The sequence below is a fragment of the Vulpes lagopus genome, chromosome 15 (genome assembly GCF_018345385.1).
Source record: "Vulpes lagopus strain Blue_001 chromosome 15, ASM1834538v1, whole genome shotgun sequence".
NCBI lineage: Eukaryota > Metazoa > Chordata > Mammalia > Carnivora > Canidae > Vulpes > Vulpes lagopus.
The window spans coordinates 33953632-33975258 of NC_054838.1; the positions used below are offsets into that span (position 1 = coordinate 33953632).

Sequence of the window (21627 nt, forward strand, 5' to 3'; positions counted from 1 at the left end):
TATGTTAGCCTAACTCTGCAAGGAACATGATCTTGTCTTAAAGTTTTCTTTTGCACTTCCCACAGTGCCCCAGAATGATTCATGGAACAAAATTGATAACAGAGACTTGCTAATCATAATAGCATTGTAAAAAATTCTATTTTTTAAAGTAACCTCTATACTGAACCAGTATGAGGCTTGAATTCATAACCCCGAGAACAAAGAGTCGCATATGCTACCAACTGAGCCAGCGAGGCACTCCATAATAGCATTTTAAAAAATTATCGTTTGTTAAATGCTAACCTACAAGGCAGGTGCTTTTAGAAGTGATTTACATGGATTCCCATTCTCAGTGCTTTCCACATATCATCAGCACACATCAAACTGTGTCCACACTTTAAACATAAGGAAATTGAAGTATAGAGAGGTTGATCACTTGCTCCAGGATTTATACAGCTGTGATTCATGGGCCAAGTTCATTCCCAAGCAGTTAGCTTCGGAGTTGAGCCCTTAATCACAATGCAGTACTGCCTTTCTTGTGACTGCAAAGATTCCAAGTATTCATTCCACTCTGCTTTCAGCATACAGCCACGGTAATCATTGCTAAGAACTTCTGCAGGCAAATTACTTTCTGTGGAATTTTATACTTTCTTTCTGAAACATAATCTCTGTTGCTTTATTCTTCTCCAATGGTTCAAGCAATGGGATTTCCATGACGACTCCAGTAGGGGCTCTGATAACAGTGAATGCTGTGCAGTAGTATGAAGGAGTATGTTCACTTGCAGGGAGCGTATCACTCCTCAGTTTCATTTTTTCATTCTCAGGAATACCAGTTCTGCAACTTCCTCAAGCGCTCCTCTTCACTTTACTGGCTGGGCCTACCCACTTACACTGAAGGTAGTATGATCCCATGAAGCCAGCAGGGAAGCTGTATGCTGATTTACCCTACTTGGCTGAGGAGAAAATCCTTACTTAAATCCATCCATTGATTTATACCAATAGAAAGTAACAAAAGGTTGGAGCACCAGCTGGACATCCCACTCTTGATTTTGGCTCAGGTCATGATGTCAGGGTTGTGGGATCGAGCCCCTCACTCAGCAGGGAATCTGCTTGAGATTTTGTCTCTCCCTCTCCCCTCACCCCTGCTCATGCTCTTTCTCCCTCAAATAAATAAAAAAAAATAAAATCTTAAAAAAATAAAGTAACAAATTTTTGTCTTTCCCTTTGTTTCCTTTTTTTTTTTTTTTAAAGATTTTATTTATGTATTCATGAGAGATACAGAGACAGAGGCAGGGACATAGGCAGAGGGATAAGCAGGCTCCCAGTAGGGAGCCTGATGCGGGACTTGACCCAAGGACCCCCAGGACCATGACCTGAGCCAAAGGCAGACAGACGCGCAACCACCAAGCCACCTGGGTACCCTTTCCCTTTGTTTCCATTACTATCTGTCTATGTCTAAGCACTTCTGATGTTACTCATTCCTCATGGACCTTCTTCCCTCAGGCTCTCCGGACTACTCCAAACCCCTCTATTCTATGGAGTTACTTCCATTTATTCATCCACCAAATATATGTTGAGCACATGTATATGCCAGGCACTGTGCTAGGAGCTGGAGCTGTCATAAACTGCAAAGGATCTCACAATTCAGTGACAGAGAGAGATTCTTAAGTTATTAGTATATTTTGACAGTGTGCGCAAGATACTAGAGAGGCATCAGGAAGGCAGAATAACTTCTGCTGCAGAGGAGAGCAAGAAGTGAAATGTGAACTAGATACTGAAGGTTAGGTCATTGCTCACTAAGTGGAATAGGGAGGAGGAGAGAGAGGTTCTTCCACCAGCCGACGAACTTCAGCAGAGTTCTTCTCTGTTCTCCGGTAACTCAAAGTGTTTCTGTTCTCCAATTTGATAAGCACATTGATAATAATAGCAGTGGCAAATATTTGTTGAATTCTTTCTCTGAGCCGTTGTTAGCATTATTAATCATTTTGTACAAAAAATGTCATTGGGTCCTCCTCATAATCCCATCACACACTCACACACACCCCTCTGTCTATATTATTTCAGGAATACAGATGAGAAAACTGAGACGTAGAGAGGTGACATCAGTTGCTGAGCTGTTAAGTGGCAGAACCAGATTCAAACTCCGCTGTAGTCTGAGACAGCAGAGTTCTGTTTGTACTTTTCCAGGGCTGAGTACAGAGTAGTTGCCTAAGCAGTGTTGGTAGAGGGAAGAATTAGTCAACAGCTACGTGTCTGTGGCAGGGGAGTTGTGCTATGTTGTGTTGCAGGCAGGGAGGGACCAGTGACTTCATTCATAATTTGGTTTATTCAAATGGAGGCATGTCTTGTTACAGGGTGAAGCCAGTACCTGTATACCTTCCCAGGTATTTATTAAATGAGAAGCATGCATGGGGAAGAGGTTAAGAGCCCAGTCCTGGGGTTAGATAGGCCCAGGCACACTGCTTCTCTGCTAGTCACACTTTTTTTTTTTTTCTTTTTCTTCTTGAGAGTCTTCCTTACTAACAAGTTTGATTCTGTTCACTGGCTATGTGTGCTTGGGCTAGGTATTTAACCTTTCTAGGATTACTGTCCTTATCTGTACCATAAATATAATAATAATATCTACTTCATACCATCATCATTATTATTGTCATCATCATCACCACTGGTGACACATGATGCTCCGAGAGGTAACTTGCTTTGCTTGTGGGGCTTACTGTCTATTGTTGGACAATAGGCAGATATCCATGCTCTCTGTGCTGTGGAAACTCAGAGGAAAGACTCCTGGTCTGGCCTGTCTTACCTACTTGAGCTTAGGAAACGTAAGGTCACTTTCCCTTCCTGAGTGTTAGCTTCCTATTCTGTCACTCAGGGAGATAAATGAATGACCACAAAGGTCCTTTATGCTGTGAAGATATTTCCTCCTCCCTTTGATCATTCTCCCCTCTCCTTCCTTGCTTTAGCTGGAAGAGGTACTCAGCCTCGCCCTCTTGGATGATGACTCAGTTTGGGGAGCTGACAGTTTACTCTTTGTCTCCCATGATCTGATGTCAACTGCAGATCCAGAGCCCAATAATAAAGAGTATTCTTTGTAAAGTTGTGCCTGATTGAATAATTTTCACCTCTTGCTTGCTTCTGGAAGGAGGGATAACTCACAAATGAAGACAAATCTATTATAGTTGAAACTTCTGGGCAATCACCCAATAGCCCCATTTTAGCAGGACAAGTCACAGGGGTTAGAGCTCTGGGAGTTCAGTGGTGTGGCAGGTGAGTGGAGAGGTGTTTCTGTCTGGGACACTTTTTTCAGCCTATGCTGAGCCTTCCAGCTACACATTTCCTTTGAGATGCACTTCAAATACTATATGCTAGTGGATTCTTTTCTTTCTTTTTTTTTTTTTTTTTAAGATTTTATTTATTTATTCATGAGAGACACAGAGAAAGAGGCAGAGACCTACGCAGAGGGAGAGGCAGGCTCCATGCAGGGAGCCTGACGCGGGACCCGATCCTGGGACTCCAGGATCACGCCCAGGGATGAAGGCAGGTGCTAAACCACTGAGCCACCCAGGGATCCCCTAGTGGATTGTTTTCTAAGACAAGTAGAACTCAGGAGAGGAGGATATCTTAGTTCTAATGTGAGAGATATGAGTAGCCCAAAGATTTCTCAATAGTTCATTTTTTTGAGGAAAGTAAAATTGAACATTGCTTGCTAAACTTCAAATAGTAGCTGATAAAAGTGCAGGTTTTCACTTGGCTGAGATTTAAATTCCTGTAAGATTATAGAGTGCAGATAAAAACCGTGAAAACACAAACACACGTCAAGGGTATAAAAACACCTTCAAAACCCCCAACACTTCCGTTTAAGAACACTCTCTCCCTTCCCCTCTCCCCTCCTCCCTTTCTCTCTTACACATACACAGCCTTCCTTCCTTTTCATGTTAGCTGACACAGCCCAGCAGATTCGTTATTATTTCTATAGGAGACATCAGGGATCTCAGGGTGAGATCACTGTCACTGTAACTGATTGTCACTTTAAAGCTAAAGAGAATGCTTCTTGTGTCTAGGGAGGTTATTTTTTTCCTTCAGCATCCACCGGGAACTTTGCAATCATCCTTGATTCCTTACTTGTGAATTTCTATCACTTTTTTCTTCATTCTTCCTGCTACTGTCTTGGTTTAAGAGGAAGAATATTTACACCTTATTTGGACATAACATGCACACAAGAATTGTGTTCCCCTTGCGAGAAAATTCATTCGCATCACATAGCGCAGTGCTAGGAAATAGCATCTAATAACATTATCACTCCTTATCCATTCTGATTTCAGGGGCTGAAGAGTGTAAATCTTAGTAGGAGTTACTACATTTGGCAGCAATATCCTTACTTGAAGACTCCAAAGGAGTGGGATGCTAATACCTTCTCCATCATGGGCTATTGTAATGCTAAATGCAACCAGGCATATATGAGCTTAGCCATGGTAAGTGTTCAATAAATGATAATTATTTTTTGTTCTGTAAGCATTTATTGTTTTTGCCAAACATATTCAGGGATCCAAAGGCAAAAGTGTCTGGTGCAAAGTAGAAAAAGGCACTCCCTCTAGGAAGAGGAATCACAAAAGCTCACTTTCTCAGGCTGGCTCTTGCTAAATGTTATGTGAGATGAGTTTTGTCCTCCGGTGTGTCTCCTCTGTAGCAATATGGCTGTAATAAACACTGGGGCTCACATTTAAGCAAATCATTACCACATTGTGTTACATCTGCTATGATGGAGGCATACGTAACAGGCATTGAGGAGGGAGCGAGGGCCAAGGGCCGCTGGGGAAGCTGGAGAAGGCACAGGGACACCATTTTAAATGGGATTTGAAGAAGGTGTAGGAGACTGCAGATGGAGCTAGAAGAGCAAAGCTCAGTTCACGCAGAGGAAAGGCCTGCCCAATAGGGGGCGCAAAGCCACCTCTTTTCCCCTCCACTCCTCCCCAATGCTGCGAAGTTTTCTGGATGGATGTAGGATTTAGGGGAGAGTGGGGTTCAGACAAATCGTGGGAAAGATGCTCAAGAAGCAGCTCTGGCCTGTACTGTGAACCCCTCAGTCACATATGGTACTACTGAATGTTTACTTCTGTTCAAGAATTAAGCAATAAATAATCAGTATAAATTTTTCTACAGAAATCAGATGTAGAGTTCAGAACCATTCTTTTGTCATTTAGCAACTTCAAGTATGATTTATAATATATATTATAAAGAAGGAGAATTTTGCAGCTGATAGAGAAGTTGCAAAATCTACTCATCAAAGTCCTATGTATTTTCATCACAAGGAAGATCCTACTATTAAATGGAAAAAAAAAAAAAGAAAGCTTATTCCTTGTATCTCTCAGCCCACAGTAGATTAAAAATAGCATAATTCATTTTGGATGGGGGCTAGACAGAGGTGCTGCTCCAGGCACAGATCTGCAGACAGTGCCAAGAAAGTACAGCTGAGCATTGCACAGTGAGGCAGGCAAGGAAAACAGCTGGGGTTGGATTCAGCCACAGAGGGTATCTGTAGTGTGGTAACGGAACTCCATAATCATTCACTCAGCAATTCCTTAAGGGTCCGAGCTAAGGGCAGGTGAAAGGTGAGGAGTGAGGACTAACCTTGGACCTCTGCGTGGGTTTTGCAGTGGGCATCCTGTCGATAAACAGTGGTGTGAGAATTGATTCTTTGCCTAATACCCAGTCCATACATTTCAAAAGAAATTTCCACATAGCAGCCACTACAAGGTGAAGCCTTACATAGTGGGTGAAGATTTAGTATTACTGAAGCATCACCAATCACGTTAACATTGAGATTTTGATTTTTGTTATTGTAATATGGAAGTACTAAATATTTGTGGCGCTTAATTTGTAATTTTATTTAACATTATAGATGATAAGAGCTATAAGCATATGGTATTTGTACTTAATTTTATTTATATATATTTAGGAAGCATCATCATAAAAAGATTTAGTCAACGCTGGGGGAGACCAGAAGGATTATTTTCTTTTATTTTATTTTTAAGATTTATTTATTTATTTTTAGAGAGAGAGTGCAGGGGGAGGGACAGAATCTTTTTAAAAAAATATTTTATTTATTTATTCATGAGAGACACACGGAGAGAGAGGGAGCCAGAGACACAACAGGGAGGGAGAAGCAGGCTCCATGCAGGGAGCCTGATGTGGGACTCGATCCCGGGGCTCCAGGATCACATCCCGGGCCAAAGGCTGGCACTAAACCACTGAGCCACCCAGGGATCCCCAGAGGAAGAGAATCTGAAGCAGACTCCCTGCTGAGTGTGGAATCTGACCACAGGCTCTGTCTCACAATCCTGAAGTCATAGCCCTGAGATCACAACCTGAGCTGAAATCAAGAGTCAGATGCTTAACCGACTAAGCCACTCAGGTGGCCCCGGATTATTTTCTTTAAAAGAGGTTTCTGTGTAGTCCTCACCTAATAGGGTTGTTGTAAGGAATAAATGAGAAAAGTCCTTATAATTTACTTAGCAAAATGCCTGAAGGTTATACATAACCTTCAGTAAGTGATAGTTATATTGTTTTCACATTTTAGAAATAGTAACCGAAGTCAAATCCTTTATGCACCAAACGTGTACTTTGTTCTTTACTGAGAAGGGGGTAGACATGGAAGTTCAGTTAGTTCTTGGCGATCACTCGGGGGGAAAGAAGAGCTCTTTGCCTTTAATAACACAATGGACTCAGTAGCAATCATAAATTGGTGTATTTCTTTTTTTTCTTTTAAAAAATTTTTTTATTTAAGTTAACTTTTACACCCGATGCGGAGCTTGAACTCATGACCCCGACATCAAGAGTTGCATGCTCTTCCCACTGAGCCAGCCAGGTGCCCCCAGTGCATTTCTTTTCTGACTGTAATTTGGGCTTGTGCTCCCAGGGCTCTACCTCTATGGGGGCCTGCAGGTTTAGGCTTGGAGGCGCTCACAGAACACTTCCTCCAAGAATGAGGAGTGACAGCTGTGTCTTTCACATGGAACCTGTGCTTCAAATTCGTTAAGGTGTTAATTCTTTGTGACAGGTGAGTACAAGCCAATTACAGGGAGAAACAGTGGCTTCTTGAAGTCTTCTGGGAAAAACCACCATTCAGAGAAAGGATGCCCAAATACCAGTTTCAACAAGTGATAACAAATATTCATAAAGTTGTCAAAACATGAAGGCAAACAGCATATCTGCAAGTTTTTTGCTTCTTTTCAAGTGAGATGGGCTCTAAGGCACACTGACTTGTACTTGTAATACATTTGAGACAGCTGCTGGGAGAGCTTCACTTCACCCACATTTCCCAGAACTCTGGAAACTGCATTATGTGTTATCATTGCTTAACAAATAAAGAATATTCCTTCTCCCTCGTCACCTTTGGATACCAATTGCCCTTGCTGCATGGAAAGAGTTATTTTTCCCTTTTTCCCTTTCAATGGACCTTAAGTGCACAGAATGCCATACATCATAATCCTTAGTCATCACAGGCTTTCCATTGTCTCATGCCTTCATGGGAGCTGATAGATTCATGGTGCCTATTACATTATGATAGATGATCAAGAGAGAGTTAAGGAGGGAGCCACACATGGATTTTTTTTCTTGGGAAGTGTAATTTGGACTTAATGTCCTTTGTACTATGTCTCTTCAGGTTAGTTGATCTCATGTCTTAATGAAGCAAGTTCACTACAACCTCTTACTGGTCCCATTTTACAGAGGAATAATTGGCCTGCCTCAACTGACTTGACCACTTGCATAGATAGGACTGTAGGACTAGGTCTCTTGACTACCTGAGAGGAGCAGATTATGTACCGAAAATGCCAACTTCTAAGGAAATTCAAAACTTTCCCGGACCGTTCAATGTTTGCCAAGAACAAGGGCAAAGGCTCCTGCATCCTTGTTTTTCCCCTGTCCCTAGCATGTTGCTGGACATGAACAACATTTTGTAAATCTTTGCTGAATAAATGAAATGGTACTCATGTACCTCCAAAGGACAGCACTTGTCTATGTAATCGTGGACAGGCCACTCATTTCTCCTTCCCCTGCCTCCTCACCAATGAAATGGATAATGAACCAAAGTGCCTTGCCAGTGTGAGGACTTACTACTAATATTCGTGAAGAACTTCTTAATCCCCAAAGAGTGGATCCAGCACCTCCACCTTTCTGCTTTTAACTTGGAAATTGGCCTAAAATTCGTTTCATTTAAAAACAATTATTTTAGCAACAGTTTTATTGATTCTGAGTTGGTTTCAGTTCAGCGGTTATTTTAGTATCATGCATAAACTGGTACTGGTTTCTAACAATGTGTGTGTGTATGTGTGTGTGTGTGCACTAGAAGGTAAGCTCTGGGATGACAAGAGGAAGCGCCTTATTCATCTGTGTCCCCATTCAGTGGCCAGAGCAGTATCCTGTACATAGGAGAAACTCAAAATCTATTTATTGAAGTGAAAGGAAAATAATTCTCAGATCGAGAGGATCTTCTTTTAAAGGCAATAATAATAATAATACATCGTTCAGTTTTCCATTTATAAGCCAGCAAAACCAATGTGGGCTGTACCTTCTAACTTACATAACTTTTCTCTTAATACATCACCTTCTTTATTCTTACATTATTTAACTCAATAATTATTGACTGAATGCCATTAACTATTTTAGGCCCTAAATAAATCACCTCCCCTGCCTTTAAGGAACTTGCAATCTACTCTCCAGATTTTATTGTTATAGCTGAAAAATCAGAGTGTCAGAAAGAGAAGCTACTTGTTCCAGATCACATAGTTTAAAAAGTTAAATATAGGATCTAGGACAGTTACATTTCAGAGCCTATTTTCCTTTTTTCTAATGAAAAGGGAGAGTAACTAGTTTTTTTTTTTTTTTTTTAAAGATTTTACTTATTTATTCATGAGAGACACAGAGAGAGGCAGAGACACAGGCAGAGGGAGAAGCAGGCTCTGTGCAGGGAGCCCGATTTGGGACTCGATCCCGGGATGCCAGGATCACGCCCTGGGCCGAAGGAAGACGCTCAACCACTGAGCCACCCAGGCATCCCATAATTAGGTATTTTTAATGAATATTAGGAACATAGTAGAAGCTGCTTTTGAAATGTCTCAGACATTACATGATCTGTCATTAAAAAACAATTTACCCACATGTAAACCGTACACAGTTGAAAAGAGGAAATATCCCATTCCTGGAGATTCTGATTCTGAGGGACTGGGCTTAAGCCTGGGCATGTCCATTTTCAATAAGAGTCGGTTGATGCTGATGTAGGTGGTCCAGGTAACACATTATTTTTCCTTTCTGCCAAATATATACTATTTTTGCTTGCTAAGAGTCTGCTATAATTACGGTGGTGAGGAAGTCAGATGATTGGACCTGTGATTGGAAGAGACTCTTGCACCTTTATCTTTTAGTATTGATGTTTTAGATTTCAGTGAGTTAAAAACCTCTGCAAAATGAAACATGTAAGCTCTAAGGTATGACTCTGGGCTTTTTGCCTTAAAGAGTCAGGTTAAAGGATGCTCTGTAGTGAATCAGAATCGATTCAGGATTAACTTTAAAGTAGAAATGGGTTTGAGCCAAATTCTCTGCATCATACTTAACATTTTGAATTAACAGAGGGAAGAAAATTTAACAAAATCTTAGTGTTCTTATCTGATAAAACTATACTTGTTATTTATATAACCACAAATTATACATCTCCTATTTATACTACTTTAGCCCTAGTAGCATCACTAACTGAATAGATAGAATTAGCTATGCTAATAACATCCAGAATGAGTTCATACATAAATATGCCTTAAAGAATCAATTACTCTATTTTGCTCAGACGACATGCCATTACTCAGGGCCCAGCTCTGCCACTTACTAGCTCTACGAGCTTGGGTAAGTCATTGATCCTTTCTAAACTTCAGTTTTCTCATTGTAAAATGAGCATATTAAGAATACATGCCTTATAGGATTTTTGTAAAAAACAAATGAGCAATGCCTATTAAAAAAAAAAGATCTGTAGAAAATAAGGCAATCTATGGATATTCAGAGTAACTGTGTACTGAATGAAATGCAGTGGTTCTAGAATTTCCCATAGGTAGCTACGCTATAGCAGAAAATTCAGAAATACTGGTGACTTGCCGCCAAGGGCAGGGGCAGGGATAGGGGACTGAGTGAGATCAGTCCTGCTGCCAACACTACCTCCACCTTCCTGCCTGACTTCAAAATAAGCAAGCACACAGTCAGAAACACCCATTACAGAGATGGCTGTAGGGCAAAGTTGTGGCAACTCTCTCTTCCTGTCATCTGTGCAAAAGGGGATTTAGAATCTAAAGAATAGAGTACTTTGAGAAATTGCTCATTCTAATCTTATAAAGGGGGTGAGTTTGAGATGTATGTGCATGTGAGCAGTGGCTGGAGGATGGGCAGGGGGAAGAGATAGACTAGTATTTAGGTACTTTATATATATGATCACTTTTAATATAATCTCCGGATTTATTTATTTATTATTTTTTTAAAAGATTTTATTTATTCATGAGACACAGAGAGAGAGAGAGAGAGAGAGGCAGAGACACAGGCAGAGGGAGAAGCAGGCTCTATGCAAGGAGCCTGACATGGGACTCGATCCCAGGTCTCCAGGATCATGCCCTGGGCGCTAAACCACTGAGCCACCAGGGCTGCCCTTATCTCCAGTTTTACATATGAGGTAATTGTATCCTAAACATGTTATGGTGACTCTGGCATAAGCTGGTCAGTCTATCTGATATCAAACATTTCCAATATGCTTATGTACCTCAAATTTCAGCAAGCCCAAAGAAATTCTTGAGGAACTTGTTCAAATGTAGCTTTCCTATCCTATCCCTGGAGATTCTGATTCTGAGGGACTGGGCTTAAGCCTGGGCATGTCCATTTTCAATAAGAGTCTCGGTTGATGCTGATGTAGGTGGTCCAGGTAACACATTATTTTTCCTTTCTGCCAAATATTTTCTGGTCTCTTCTTTCCTCTCTAGAGCTACTCTATGGCCCTAGAATCGTCTTCTTCACATCTCACCTGCATTATCAACATGGACTCCTGCTTTCCAGGCTTGCTTTCTTTTGGAAATTTATTCAACACAGCAGTAGGATGATCTGTGAAAACATTGACTTCTGCTAAAATCTTCCAAAGACTTTCTACTGCTCTCAAGCCCTGGTTCCCAACTTCCCCTTGGCCTTCTCTGTGGATACTTGCAGCTTGTACATGAGCTTTTGTATTTAAGTAACATTAACATTCCTCTGGCTTCCCTGTGCATTGGGCTGCTTCCCTCTTAGGTGCTGTCCTCTCTGCCTATAACCATCTTTCTGTCCTTCGATACCTGGCCAGATTTTGTTGATCCTTCAAGGCTCTTTTTGGCCATTATCTTCCCTAGGAATTTTCCTATGAACCCCAAGAGAGGCTTATGTATTCCAGGTCTGATTTCAAATAGTATCTTGGCCTCTCTTCTCCCTTAGTGCTTATACCAGATTGTATTTTTTATTTGCTAACATGTTTATCTCTGCGGAATACTTTATGATTCCTAAACGCTGGAACCACAGATTATTTGTGGTACTTCCATTGCCTAAATCACTACTTGACACATAGTATGGCCTCAACAAAGGTCTGTAAAAAACCTGAAAACTGAAGAAATTAGAGAGGAGGAGAGCACAATGAGCAAGTATTTCTCTTTACTTCATTAATGAAAATTTTAGCTTAATTAGGCAATGCAAATCACATTAGATTTCAAAGGGATTTTTAATTTTTAATTAATTGAAGATTTTATTTATTTATCTGACAGAGAGAGAGAGAGAACGTGTGCGTGCGCAAGCAAGGGGGAGGGGTACAAGGAGAGGGAGAAGCAGACTCCCTGCTGAGCAGGGAGCCCAGTGTGGGGCTGGATCCCAGGACCCCAGGATCATTATCTGAGCCAAAGGCAGATGCTTAACCAACTGAGCCACCTAGGTAATCTAAAAGGTATTTTTAAAAATTTTACTTTTTTTTCCTGCTGGGAATGAGGTTGACCAGACACATTCAGGTGTCAACATATACAAAACAAAACAAAAACTCTTAAAACCTTAATTAAGCTAGAGAAGGGAGAAGAATGTAGAAACTAAAGTATATCATAAAAATAAATATGTGTATGTGTATAGTGAACAGATTTCATCAGTTGTAAATTGTACTAAATTCAGTATATAAGTTTGCAGATTAACTTGGTTGTTTTGACAGTAGTATTTTTTAAACTATTTTATTTATTTATTTGTGACAGACACAGAGAAAGAGGCAGAGACATGGGCAGAAGGAGAAGCAGGCTTCCCACAAGGAGCCCAATTCAGGTCCATCCCAGGATCTTGGAACAATGACCTGAGCCAAAGGCAGTTGCTCAACCAGGTGCCCCTTGACAGCAGTACATTTTAGACCTAGGAGGGAGGTATCTAACAAGAAATAAGTATACATAACAATACATAAGGAACATGATTTATTCTCCATTCCATTCCACAGACTAGTGGTTTCCTCATCAGTAATGTGACTAATAAATACCTTATAGAGAATAAGTGAAATAGTGTATTTTTATTCATTCAAAAGATGTTCATTGAATTCAATTGGCTTTCCAGACTCAGATAGGGACTCTCCTGCCACGTATGTATTAGAGAAGGGAACTCAAATGTAGGCCTCTGAGAACCATCTTTAGAGAAGCCTCAAGCACTTCTTTATCAGAGAACAATCTGAGTGCGGCTCACAAGATTCTCAGAGGACGCAGGAGCTCAAGGTTTGGACAGATGTGGTTATGACATTCAAAAAAAGTATGAGTTTGCAGCTTTCCCCAGGATAGGCTAGTGACACTAAAGAATTCTCTGGACATAGCCATGTTTTTGTTCTTTATGTAGAAATGCTAGTCTGGTTAAAAACCACACTGGATGCAGGATAGAGAAAGAATCAGAGGAGAATGACTAGAGCCGGAAGACCAATAAGGTATCTGTTACACATTCTAGAGTAGGGAAGTGAAACTAAGGAACCTTAGGAGGTGCCTTTCTGGGTAGATGAACTTTGAGGAGAAATGTTGCTTTCTTGATGCCCCACAGAGTGGGGCAGTATGGTGCTCCTTCCACTCCACTTCCCTAAATCTCTGGGTTACTCTTAGACACTTGAGCTTTTCATGGGGCCTCAGCCATCCAAAGACCAGCTCTATTAAGGAGCTTTCTTTTGAGGGCAGTAATGACCTTTCCCTTGAAACATAAATGTCACTTTGAAGTTGTTACGAAAGCAATCTTCGTAACTTATTCTGGTGAAGCAAATGTAATTCCTAGTTGCTAACAAAGCACTGACTGTCAAGTCACTTTTTTGATAAATGATATAATGGCAGGCTCTGCTACTCTCTGTGTGTCTCAGAAAAATGATTTTTGGTGTCCTCATCTGTGACATAGTAGGACTCAATGGTCATATGTAAACTACCAAGAATGTATGAAGTAGAACTGAGATTTCTCAATGCCAGCTCTAGTTGGCTTCAGGGGGACTAGCATGGTCTCATTACCATAGCTCCATCTCTGTCCCATGCCCTCTCTCACAGTCAGTATCCCCTCCTGAAGGGAGCTCGAGGCTTTGGAAAAGAAAACAGAATAATATTAGGAACCCCTAGGTCAGATGTCCAAGGCTGACAGGTCTCTCTGATCTCTTTAGCAATCGTTTCCTATTTTCCTTTGCCATTGTTTTAAGTTCAAATTTTCAGAATCTTATGGTCAGAAGACTGGAGTAGCGTTTTCGAACATCTCCAACTCTCAGTCCTTCTCCTCTCCAGTCAATCTTTCTCAAAGTTAACCAGATTGGTCTCTTTGAAATCTACTTCTGATCATTGGCTTTCCTTTCCTCCAAGAAGGGAGGATGGGCAGACAATGTTTTTAGGAGACAATGTGTTAGGCGCAAGGGGCACAGAGATGAGTCAAGCTGGACCTCTGCCAGGGAGTGACATTTGGGCAGCAATGCAGATACATGCTGGGTGAAGGCCCAGGGGAAATTCTAGGTTGGGTTTGGTTACAACCATTAAAATTCTTCTGTCTACAGGATAAAGTCCAATTTTCCTAAAAAATTTAAGGCACCAGAATTGATTTGAGTATAACTTTGCACTTCTGAGTCCTTTATTCCCCTTCATAAATTGTTGCTTGCAATGAAAGTAAACAGTGTTTTCTTTTCCAAGTATCCTGTATCCTACTCCTACACCACTGTCTGGCCCTTTGAGAATCTTACTAATCCTTCGAGGTCTCCCCATGTCCTCCAAAATTCAAATTCTCCCAGCTTCTAAGCCAGAATCTCCTCCTCTGAACTTCAGAACAATTTTCCTGTCCCTCTTTGTTTAGTGTGAATCCTTTGCTCCCTGTGGGGATGCATTCTCTCTTCTAGTACACCTGCTTCTTCAGGGCAGTGACTAGGTCTTATTCAGCTTAGTCCACACTGCCTGGCAAGCTGCTTGTACTAGCATCTAATAAAGGTTTCGTGAATGACTGAATGAACACATTTGCCAGGACTTGTCCCTCGGGCGGGCCACAATAGAGGAAGTGTGCAGCTCCAAGCTCACTTTAGAGAAGTTCTCATCCAAAAAGATGTACATTATTGAGGAAACCAGCTTCTGCCTTTCAGGATTTAAGCTTATGTCCAAGTTAGTTTTTAACAAAGTTAAACCAAATTCAGCATACTTCATTTTTCTTAAAATGCACTAAGTGACATAGTTTTAATAGGAAGAGGGCATGCTATAGTAAACAGACTACGGGCTTTGGAATCAATCAGACATGCGTTCAGGTTTTTTTGCCTTTCCAAGCTTTAGTTTGTTTCTTTCTTTTCTTTTTAAAAAAATATTGTATTTATGTATTTATTTTAGAAAGAGAGAGAGAGCGAGCACAAACAGGGGAAGTGGCAGAGGGAGAAGTAGTCTAGACCCTAAGGTGGGGTTCAATGTGGGGCTCGATCCCAGGACCCTAGTATCATAACCTGAGCCTAAGGCAGACACTTAACTGACTGATCCACCCAGGTGTCGTATCTTCATCAGTTTATGTTGAGTTTACCCATAGGTCCCAGACTGAGGCTTTTATAACAATAACTAAGTTCTGTATTCTATGTCCTTGGCTCAAGGTGAGTGGCACTTCCTGACTTCTCAGCTCTCCCTGTAGTAGTGTCTCTATTTCTTCAGCACACTTCCTCTTAATGGTCTTTTACTTTTTACTCTGGGCAAGAGTCTTCATTGATGTATCGTTCTCATGGGGATTTGGAAAACTTTGATTTATTATTTCTTGATTTATAGGCTTATGGAAGATTACTGCTGGAGGCACCTTAAAAATCAACGAACCTAGGGACCTCAAATAGAGATCAATTTCCAACATTGTTCTAGGCATGTATAGTCAATCATAACATTTTCTTCCCTGCTGAGGTCATACATGGTCTCAGAATCATAACATCACAATATTCCAGGTAGAAACTATCAATTCATCATCACGATCAATCCGTCATATAGGAAGTGGAACTTGCCTGACATCCTTGATATAGTTCAAAGTTATTATTTTGCTAATGGGACCCAAAGAGCAGTGTTGACTTAATAATGAAATGAAACTAGAACTCAAGTTACTTGACCCTCATGAGTGTTGGTCCAGGATTTCCCTTTCCACAGGGTCACTGGTCCTCCTTCAATAGTCATTCAAGTCCTAGAATTTATAATCTGTTTTTTTGGAATTACCTAATAGTATTTAACAACATGATTAAAAAGTATGATGCACATGTCTTAGCTTTATCAAAAAGACACCTGGGCTTTCATAGATGTTATAAGCTCTTGAAGAAAAGGTCCTTTGTTATACTTTGCATCTTTCACAAGTTCTAGCCCTGTGTCTGGCACGTGGTAGGTATCCAACAAAAATTCTCTGATATACATTCAACTATATAGGTGAAACAAACAGGACTCTGTGTTTAAATTCCTACTAACAAGCAGTGAAAAATCCTGCTCTCTTATTTATAAATAGTATTTATTTGAAAAGACTGCATGCATATGTACCCTCACTTTTTTTTTTTTTAAAGAGGGACACCTTATGTTTAAATAAATTCCCATTTCACCCAAATGTTTTGAGAGTAAATTGTTATGTCAATGATTGGGTTGCTTGTGACATTTATACTTAAGAATACAAGGGGCAGTGTTGTGGTTTGGGGCTCCAAAGTCCTGAGAAATGATAGCTTTTCTTTTTTATGTTTTTCATGGTGACATCTACTGACCATAACTTGTAGTTCTGTGTGATGCTCACAAGCCAGAATTCTTAGGACAGAAAGATAAAGGAAAAGAAATGAAAGAGCATAAGGAAGAGAGAAGGGCAGGTAGGGGGCAGTATTTTACAATACAGCAATGAGATACTTGTTTTATCACTTAAAAATAGATCTTAAAAGCTGTACAAGCCACAGCTGACATCATATTTAAAAAGATTGAATGCTTTCCTCTTAAGGTCAGGAATAAGGCAAGGATGACTGCCCTTGCCACTTCTATCCAACATTGATCCAGAGGTTCTAGCCAGGGCAATCAGGCATGACAAAAAAATAAAAGTCATCTAGGTTGAAAAGAAAGAAGTAAAACTTTCTTTTACATATGGCATAATCTACATATGTATATAGAAAGTGCTGAGGAATCTACCAAAAAAACCTATTAGAACTAATAAATAGGTTCAGCAAGGTAGAAGAATATGATTTATATACAAAATAATTACATTTCTATACATTTGAAGTGAACAAAACAAAAATGAAACTGAAAAGGTAATTCACATGAAAAAAAAAAAGAAATTGGAATCCTACCTCATATTGTATACATAAACTAAATCAAAATGGATCAAACACCCAAATGTAAGAACTAAAACTATAAAATTCTTGGAAGAATATATGGATGTAAATGTTCATGACCTTGGATTAGGTTCTTTTATATGATAGTTTCTTCTATATGATACCAAAAACACAAGTAACAAAAGAAAAATACGTAAATTGGACTTTATCAAAATTAAAAACTTCTGTACACCAAAGGACACTAGCAAGAGAGTGAAAAGACAACCTACAGAATGAGAAATAATTGGAAAGCATACATTTGATGAGAGATTGATATCCAGAATATATAAAGAATTTCTATAACTCAACAACAACAAAACCAATTTAAAAATGAACAAAGGATCTGAATAGACATTTCTCCAAAGAGAATATAGAAATGGCTAATTAGCACACAAAAAAATGCTCAACACCAATAGTCATTAGGGAAATGCAAATCATGACCACAATGAGATACCACTTTGGACCAAATAAGCAGAAGGACATATAACAAGTGTCGGTGAGAATGTGGAGACATTGGAACCCTCATACACTGATGGGAATATAAACAGGTACAACCATCTTGGAAAACAGTCTGGAAGTTCCTCAAAATGTTAAACCTACAGTTTTTATAAGACCCAGAAATTCCACTCCATACCCAATGGAAGTAAGAATATTTGTCCACACAAAAATGTAACACAAACGTTCACTGCAAAATAATCCAAAAAATGGAAAGAACCCAGATGTCCATTAACTGATGAATAGATACACTAAATGAGATATATCCTTACAATGAGATATTATTTGGTAATGAAAAGAAATAAAGTACTTATACATGCTACAATATCTGTGCATGAGAACATTACTGTGAACTAAAAGGAAGGAGCAGTCACAGAAGACCACATGGTATATGATTCCATTTATATAAAATATCCAGAATAGGCAAATCTATAGATAAAATAGATTAGTAGTTGCCTAGGGCTGGGTAGGGTAGAGGTGGGGATGAGGTTGGGGGGCCATTGGGAAGTAACTACTTTAGGGATTCTTTATGAAGTAATCAAATGTGATTGTAGTGATGATTGTCTAACTAAATATATTAAAAATTTCCAGATGGTATACTTTAAATTAGTTAATTGCATGGTATGTGAATTTTCTCTCACTAAGGTTATTATTAAAATAGATACATGTGCATATAATGCTTTAATTTCAATGATTAAATTTCACTTGTTAATTCTCTTCTATGTCTGTCACAACAATCCATGTATTCACTTAGATGATCCATATATATATGAAATATATATATTTCCATGACCACTGTCTTAGCTTTAAAATGTGCAACAGACTACACATGTTTGTGAAGAGCAGGTAGGTATCTTTTATGAAATCTATCCTTTTAAAACAATTTAAAAGAAAAAGGTAAATGAAACCACTAAACTATCTCTTTGCTCCTTCAGTCTAATTACTACATCAGTTTCATCAACATATCATTTCTGTGGACCACTGGCAGCTTTACCCCCATTATTTAATATATTTACCACAAATCTACTTCATCAGAGAATACATTATTACTTTTAGCAGTACATTTATAACAGTTCTCTACTGTCTGGTAGCTCCATAATTTCTTTGCTACTGAAAGCCTAAATGTTAATTATGCTTAAACTCATGGTAGCTGAGAGAACTTAGTATTTCGATTATTTTGTACCTACCCCTTTTGAATCAATCACTCCAGGTTTCGCATTAAACTTCACTGTCTTCAACCGGGCACGTTCCTTTCTTTCCACCCTAAAGAAAATTGAAAATAAAGAGCTGATCACATGGCAAGGCATTTATGAGTAAGTTCCCTATTTGTTTTAAAGATTTTATTTATTTGACAGAGAGAGAACAAGCAGGGGGAGCAGCAGAGGCAGAGGGAGAAGCAGACTTCCCGCTGAGCAGGGAGCCTTATGCGGGGCTGGATCCCAGGTCTCTGGGATCATGACCTGACCCGAAGACAGATGCTTAACTGACTGAGCCATCTAAGCGCTTTGAGTTAGTTCCTTATTAAATGAAAAATACCTCTTATTCTACAGCTCAAATACATGTATTCTAAAGTATTTCTGTTCCTTTGTTCAATATAAAAAGTCTTGATATATTGTCTCTAAGAGGCTAACATATCCCTTGAAATTTCTGTGTTATATGTAAGGAGAGTCACAGTGATTGGAAGAAACGAGGAAGGAGAAAAACTAATATTTGTTACTTAAATGCCTGAAAAAAAAAAACCAACTAAAAATCTCTTATAAGAAATCACAGTGCACAGAGATGAACATCTAAAGTGAAGATTACATTAACTTTTCTATTCTCCTCTGCTCCCCTCTCACACTTCATCTCTCCTACTCTTTTCTTTCTGTTTCGTTTTTCTTCTCCTCCCCTTTAGGAACACTAGGGTATTTACCTTCACCTTAAAACCAAACATAAATTCAAGATTATAGATAATCTTGAATTTTTTCCTTTTCCCCAGTGCTGTTTTCCTGTCATCGCTGCAATTTTTATCATCGTACCTGACACTTCATTCATTCATCAAACACTCATCGAGTGCCTACCACATATCAAACAACGAGCTGGGGGACAAAGAAAAAAATTAAAAAGCATGACTGCAATAAACACACAGCAATGTGCTCCTGGTAGAAATAGAGACATAGAGACTGATAATGTTGCACAGTTAAGATTGTTGAGAGCAATCGGTGGGGTTGGGGGTGGGGCATCTATCTTATTGGAGGGTGAGAAGGAGGGGTAGAAAGCATTGGGGTGGGCTTCTTGGAAGAGGTGTCAATCTATGTGAAATTTGAAGAGTAAGAAAGAGCTTGTCAGTAGTAAAAGTTTAGGGAGAGTTTCCCAGACAGGAGGAACAATGCATACCATGACCATGACCTGGTGATATAAGCAAGATAATGATTACAGGAAGATTCTGGTATTGGGTATATACAGGATGGGATGTGAAACAGCGAGGTGGGTGGCGGGGCCTCCTTTTAAAAGAGATCCATCCACACTAAGGATTTGGGCTTTTTCTTTGGGGAATCCTCATAAGTTATTAGAGGATATAAAGCAGAGAAGTGATCAAACAGATTAGTATTTTAAATAATTAATCCTGGTGGAGGAGGAAGATAGATGGCGGATAGGGTTGAAAAAGAGGTAAAGAGAAGTTAGGTATCTCCTCGATTTCTTTTTTCTTTTCCTTTCTTTTCTTTTCTTTTCTTTTTTTTTTTTTGGCTTAAGCCTCTTCAGTTAGACATGATCACTCACTCCTTCCTTTAAGTCACAACAGTACTTATTTGTATCTTCATGTTGGTATTATCTCTTGTGTCCTTGTGTTTATTTTCTCAGTGCACATACAAAGCTGTCTGTTCCTTGAGTACAAACCCACATATCACTGCACAGTATACTGTACCAAGTCCTCAATAAACCACTGGTAACTAAAATGATCTTTGAGGCATTGTTTTAACTTGACTTTTTACCTCAATATGGCTAACTCTAATTTCAAAAATGAGGAAAGAGAGAAGAAAAGCCCTGAATCTACAGAAATTAATGGTTTATAAAATCTAAGCTATTCATAGATCAATAATTAACAACATATTGCTTTTTAACTGAGAGCTCTTTTGTGTTCCCAGCTGGAACAGAGTGAAGATTAGGGTTTCTATAGTTACAGAACAGAGTTCAGAATATATTTCAGTGTGAGAGGAGAATATTTGAGTAGAAACAGCTGAACAAAAATTTTTATATCTAACCTCCGATATTAAAGCAATATGTTCCAGTGAGAGTTTCTACTTGTACCCGACATACAACAGTTGGGAAGAGCTCAAGGAAGCCTTCAGATAAGGTCAGCTGCCAAGTGGAAAAATGCTCACTGAGAAAATGCCTGTTCTAAGCGACTTCAGCTTTTCTCAGTTTTAATCCAAGTGCAAATGTTAATTCATATTCATCTCTCTGGATCCTTCTAAAACTGTTCTTACAGCCCTGACTTTATCCTGGCTTCTTTGCATTAACCAGGCTAATTATGGGAAACACTCGTACATTAGATGATGCCAAAATGACATGCAGAGATACATGGTTATTTGATCTGGCTATGCAAAAAATTCTGCATGAACTCACAGAACTCATAGGGCTCCAAACATATATTAGGCTGAAGTCAGGATTCTAAGAACTGTTTGGAAAGAGCATTCTAATTTTTGCTTCCAGGTTTCCACACTCACCTTTTTCAGATTTCTTAAGAAATGTCCCTATTAGGCCGTCTTTAGTGGTTCATCTCTTATTTTTTTTTTAATTTTATTTATTTATTCATGAGAGAGAGAGAGAGAGAGAGAGAGAGGCAGAGACACAGGCAGAGGGAGAAGCAGGCTTCATGTAGGGAGCCCGACGCAGGACACGATCCCAGGACTCCAGAATTGCGCCCTGGGCCAAAGGCAGGCGCTAAACCGCTGAGCCACCCAGGGATCCCCAGTGGTTCATCTCTTACATTTTAAAAGAATTGCAAAGAATGTTTAGATGGACACACACACACACACCCCGCTATTATTTGCTATGGTTTATTAATCTTCAAAGAGGCAATAGAAAGAAAAACAATTTTAAAGTGCTACTGTAGGTGGCACGGTTTGAGCTCATGAGGAAGTTGGAAAGTTTTGCTTTCTATTGGGGTTGGAAGTTTCACTAACAATAATGATGATAATATAAGTGTTGGCTGAAGTTTTAACATAATTATTAGTGAAAAATTCCTTTTCATTTATATCCTTTCATTTGGTTCTCACAATAACCAAGTGATGTAGATATTATCGATCCCATTTTATAGTTGGGAA

The 21627-nt window shown here is 39.4% G+C and overlaps 1 protein-coding gene and 1 long non-coding RNA gene across 24 annotated transcripts in view; one reads left to right on the forward strand and one right to left on the reverse strand.

Annotated features, from left to right (window-relative positions):
• The window catches only part of DLG2 (discs large MAGUK scaffold protein 2), a 1981735-nt gene that overhangs the window by 42306 nt on the left and 1917802 nt on the right, over positions 1-21627 (reverse strand). For all 22 annotated transcript variants that reach the window (XM_041730223.1, XM_041730222.1, XM_041730221.1 and 19 more), the window contains one exon: positions 18508-18583. In XM_041730223.1, coding sequence (XP_041586157.1) covers positions 18508-18583 — 76 coding nt within the window. The remainder of the gene's footprint in view (positions 1-18507; positions 18584-21627) is intronic.
• The window catches only part of LOC121476321, a 100008-nt gene that overhangs the window by 10615 nt on the left and 67766 nt on the right, over positions 1-21627 (forward strand). For both annotated transcript variants that reach the window (XR_005983908.1, XR_005983909.1), the window contains exon 2: positions 4302-4451. This is a non-coding gene — a long non-coding RNA (uncharacterized LOC121476321). The remainder of the gene's footprint in view (positions 1-4301; positions 4452-21627) is intronic.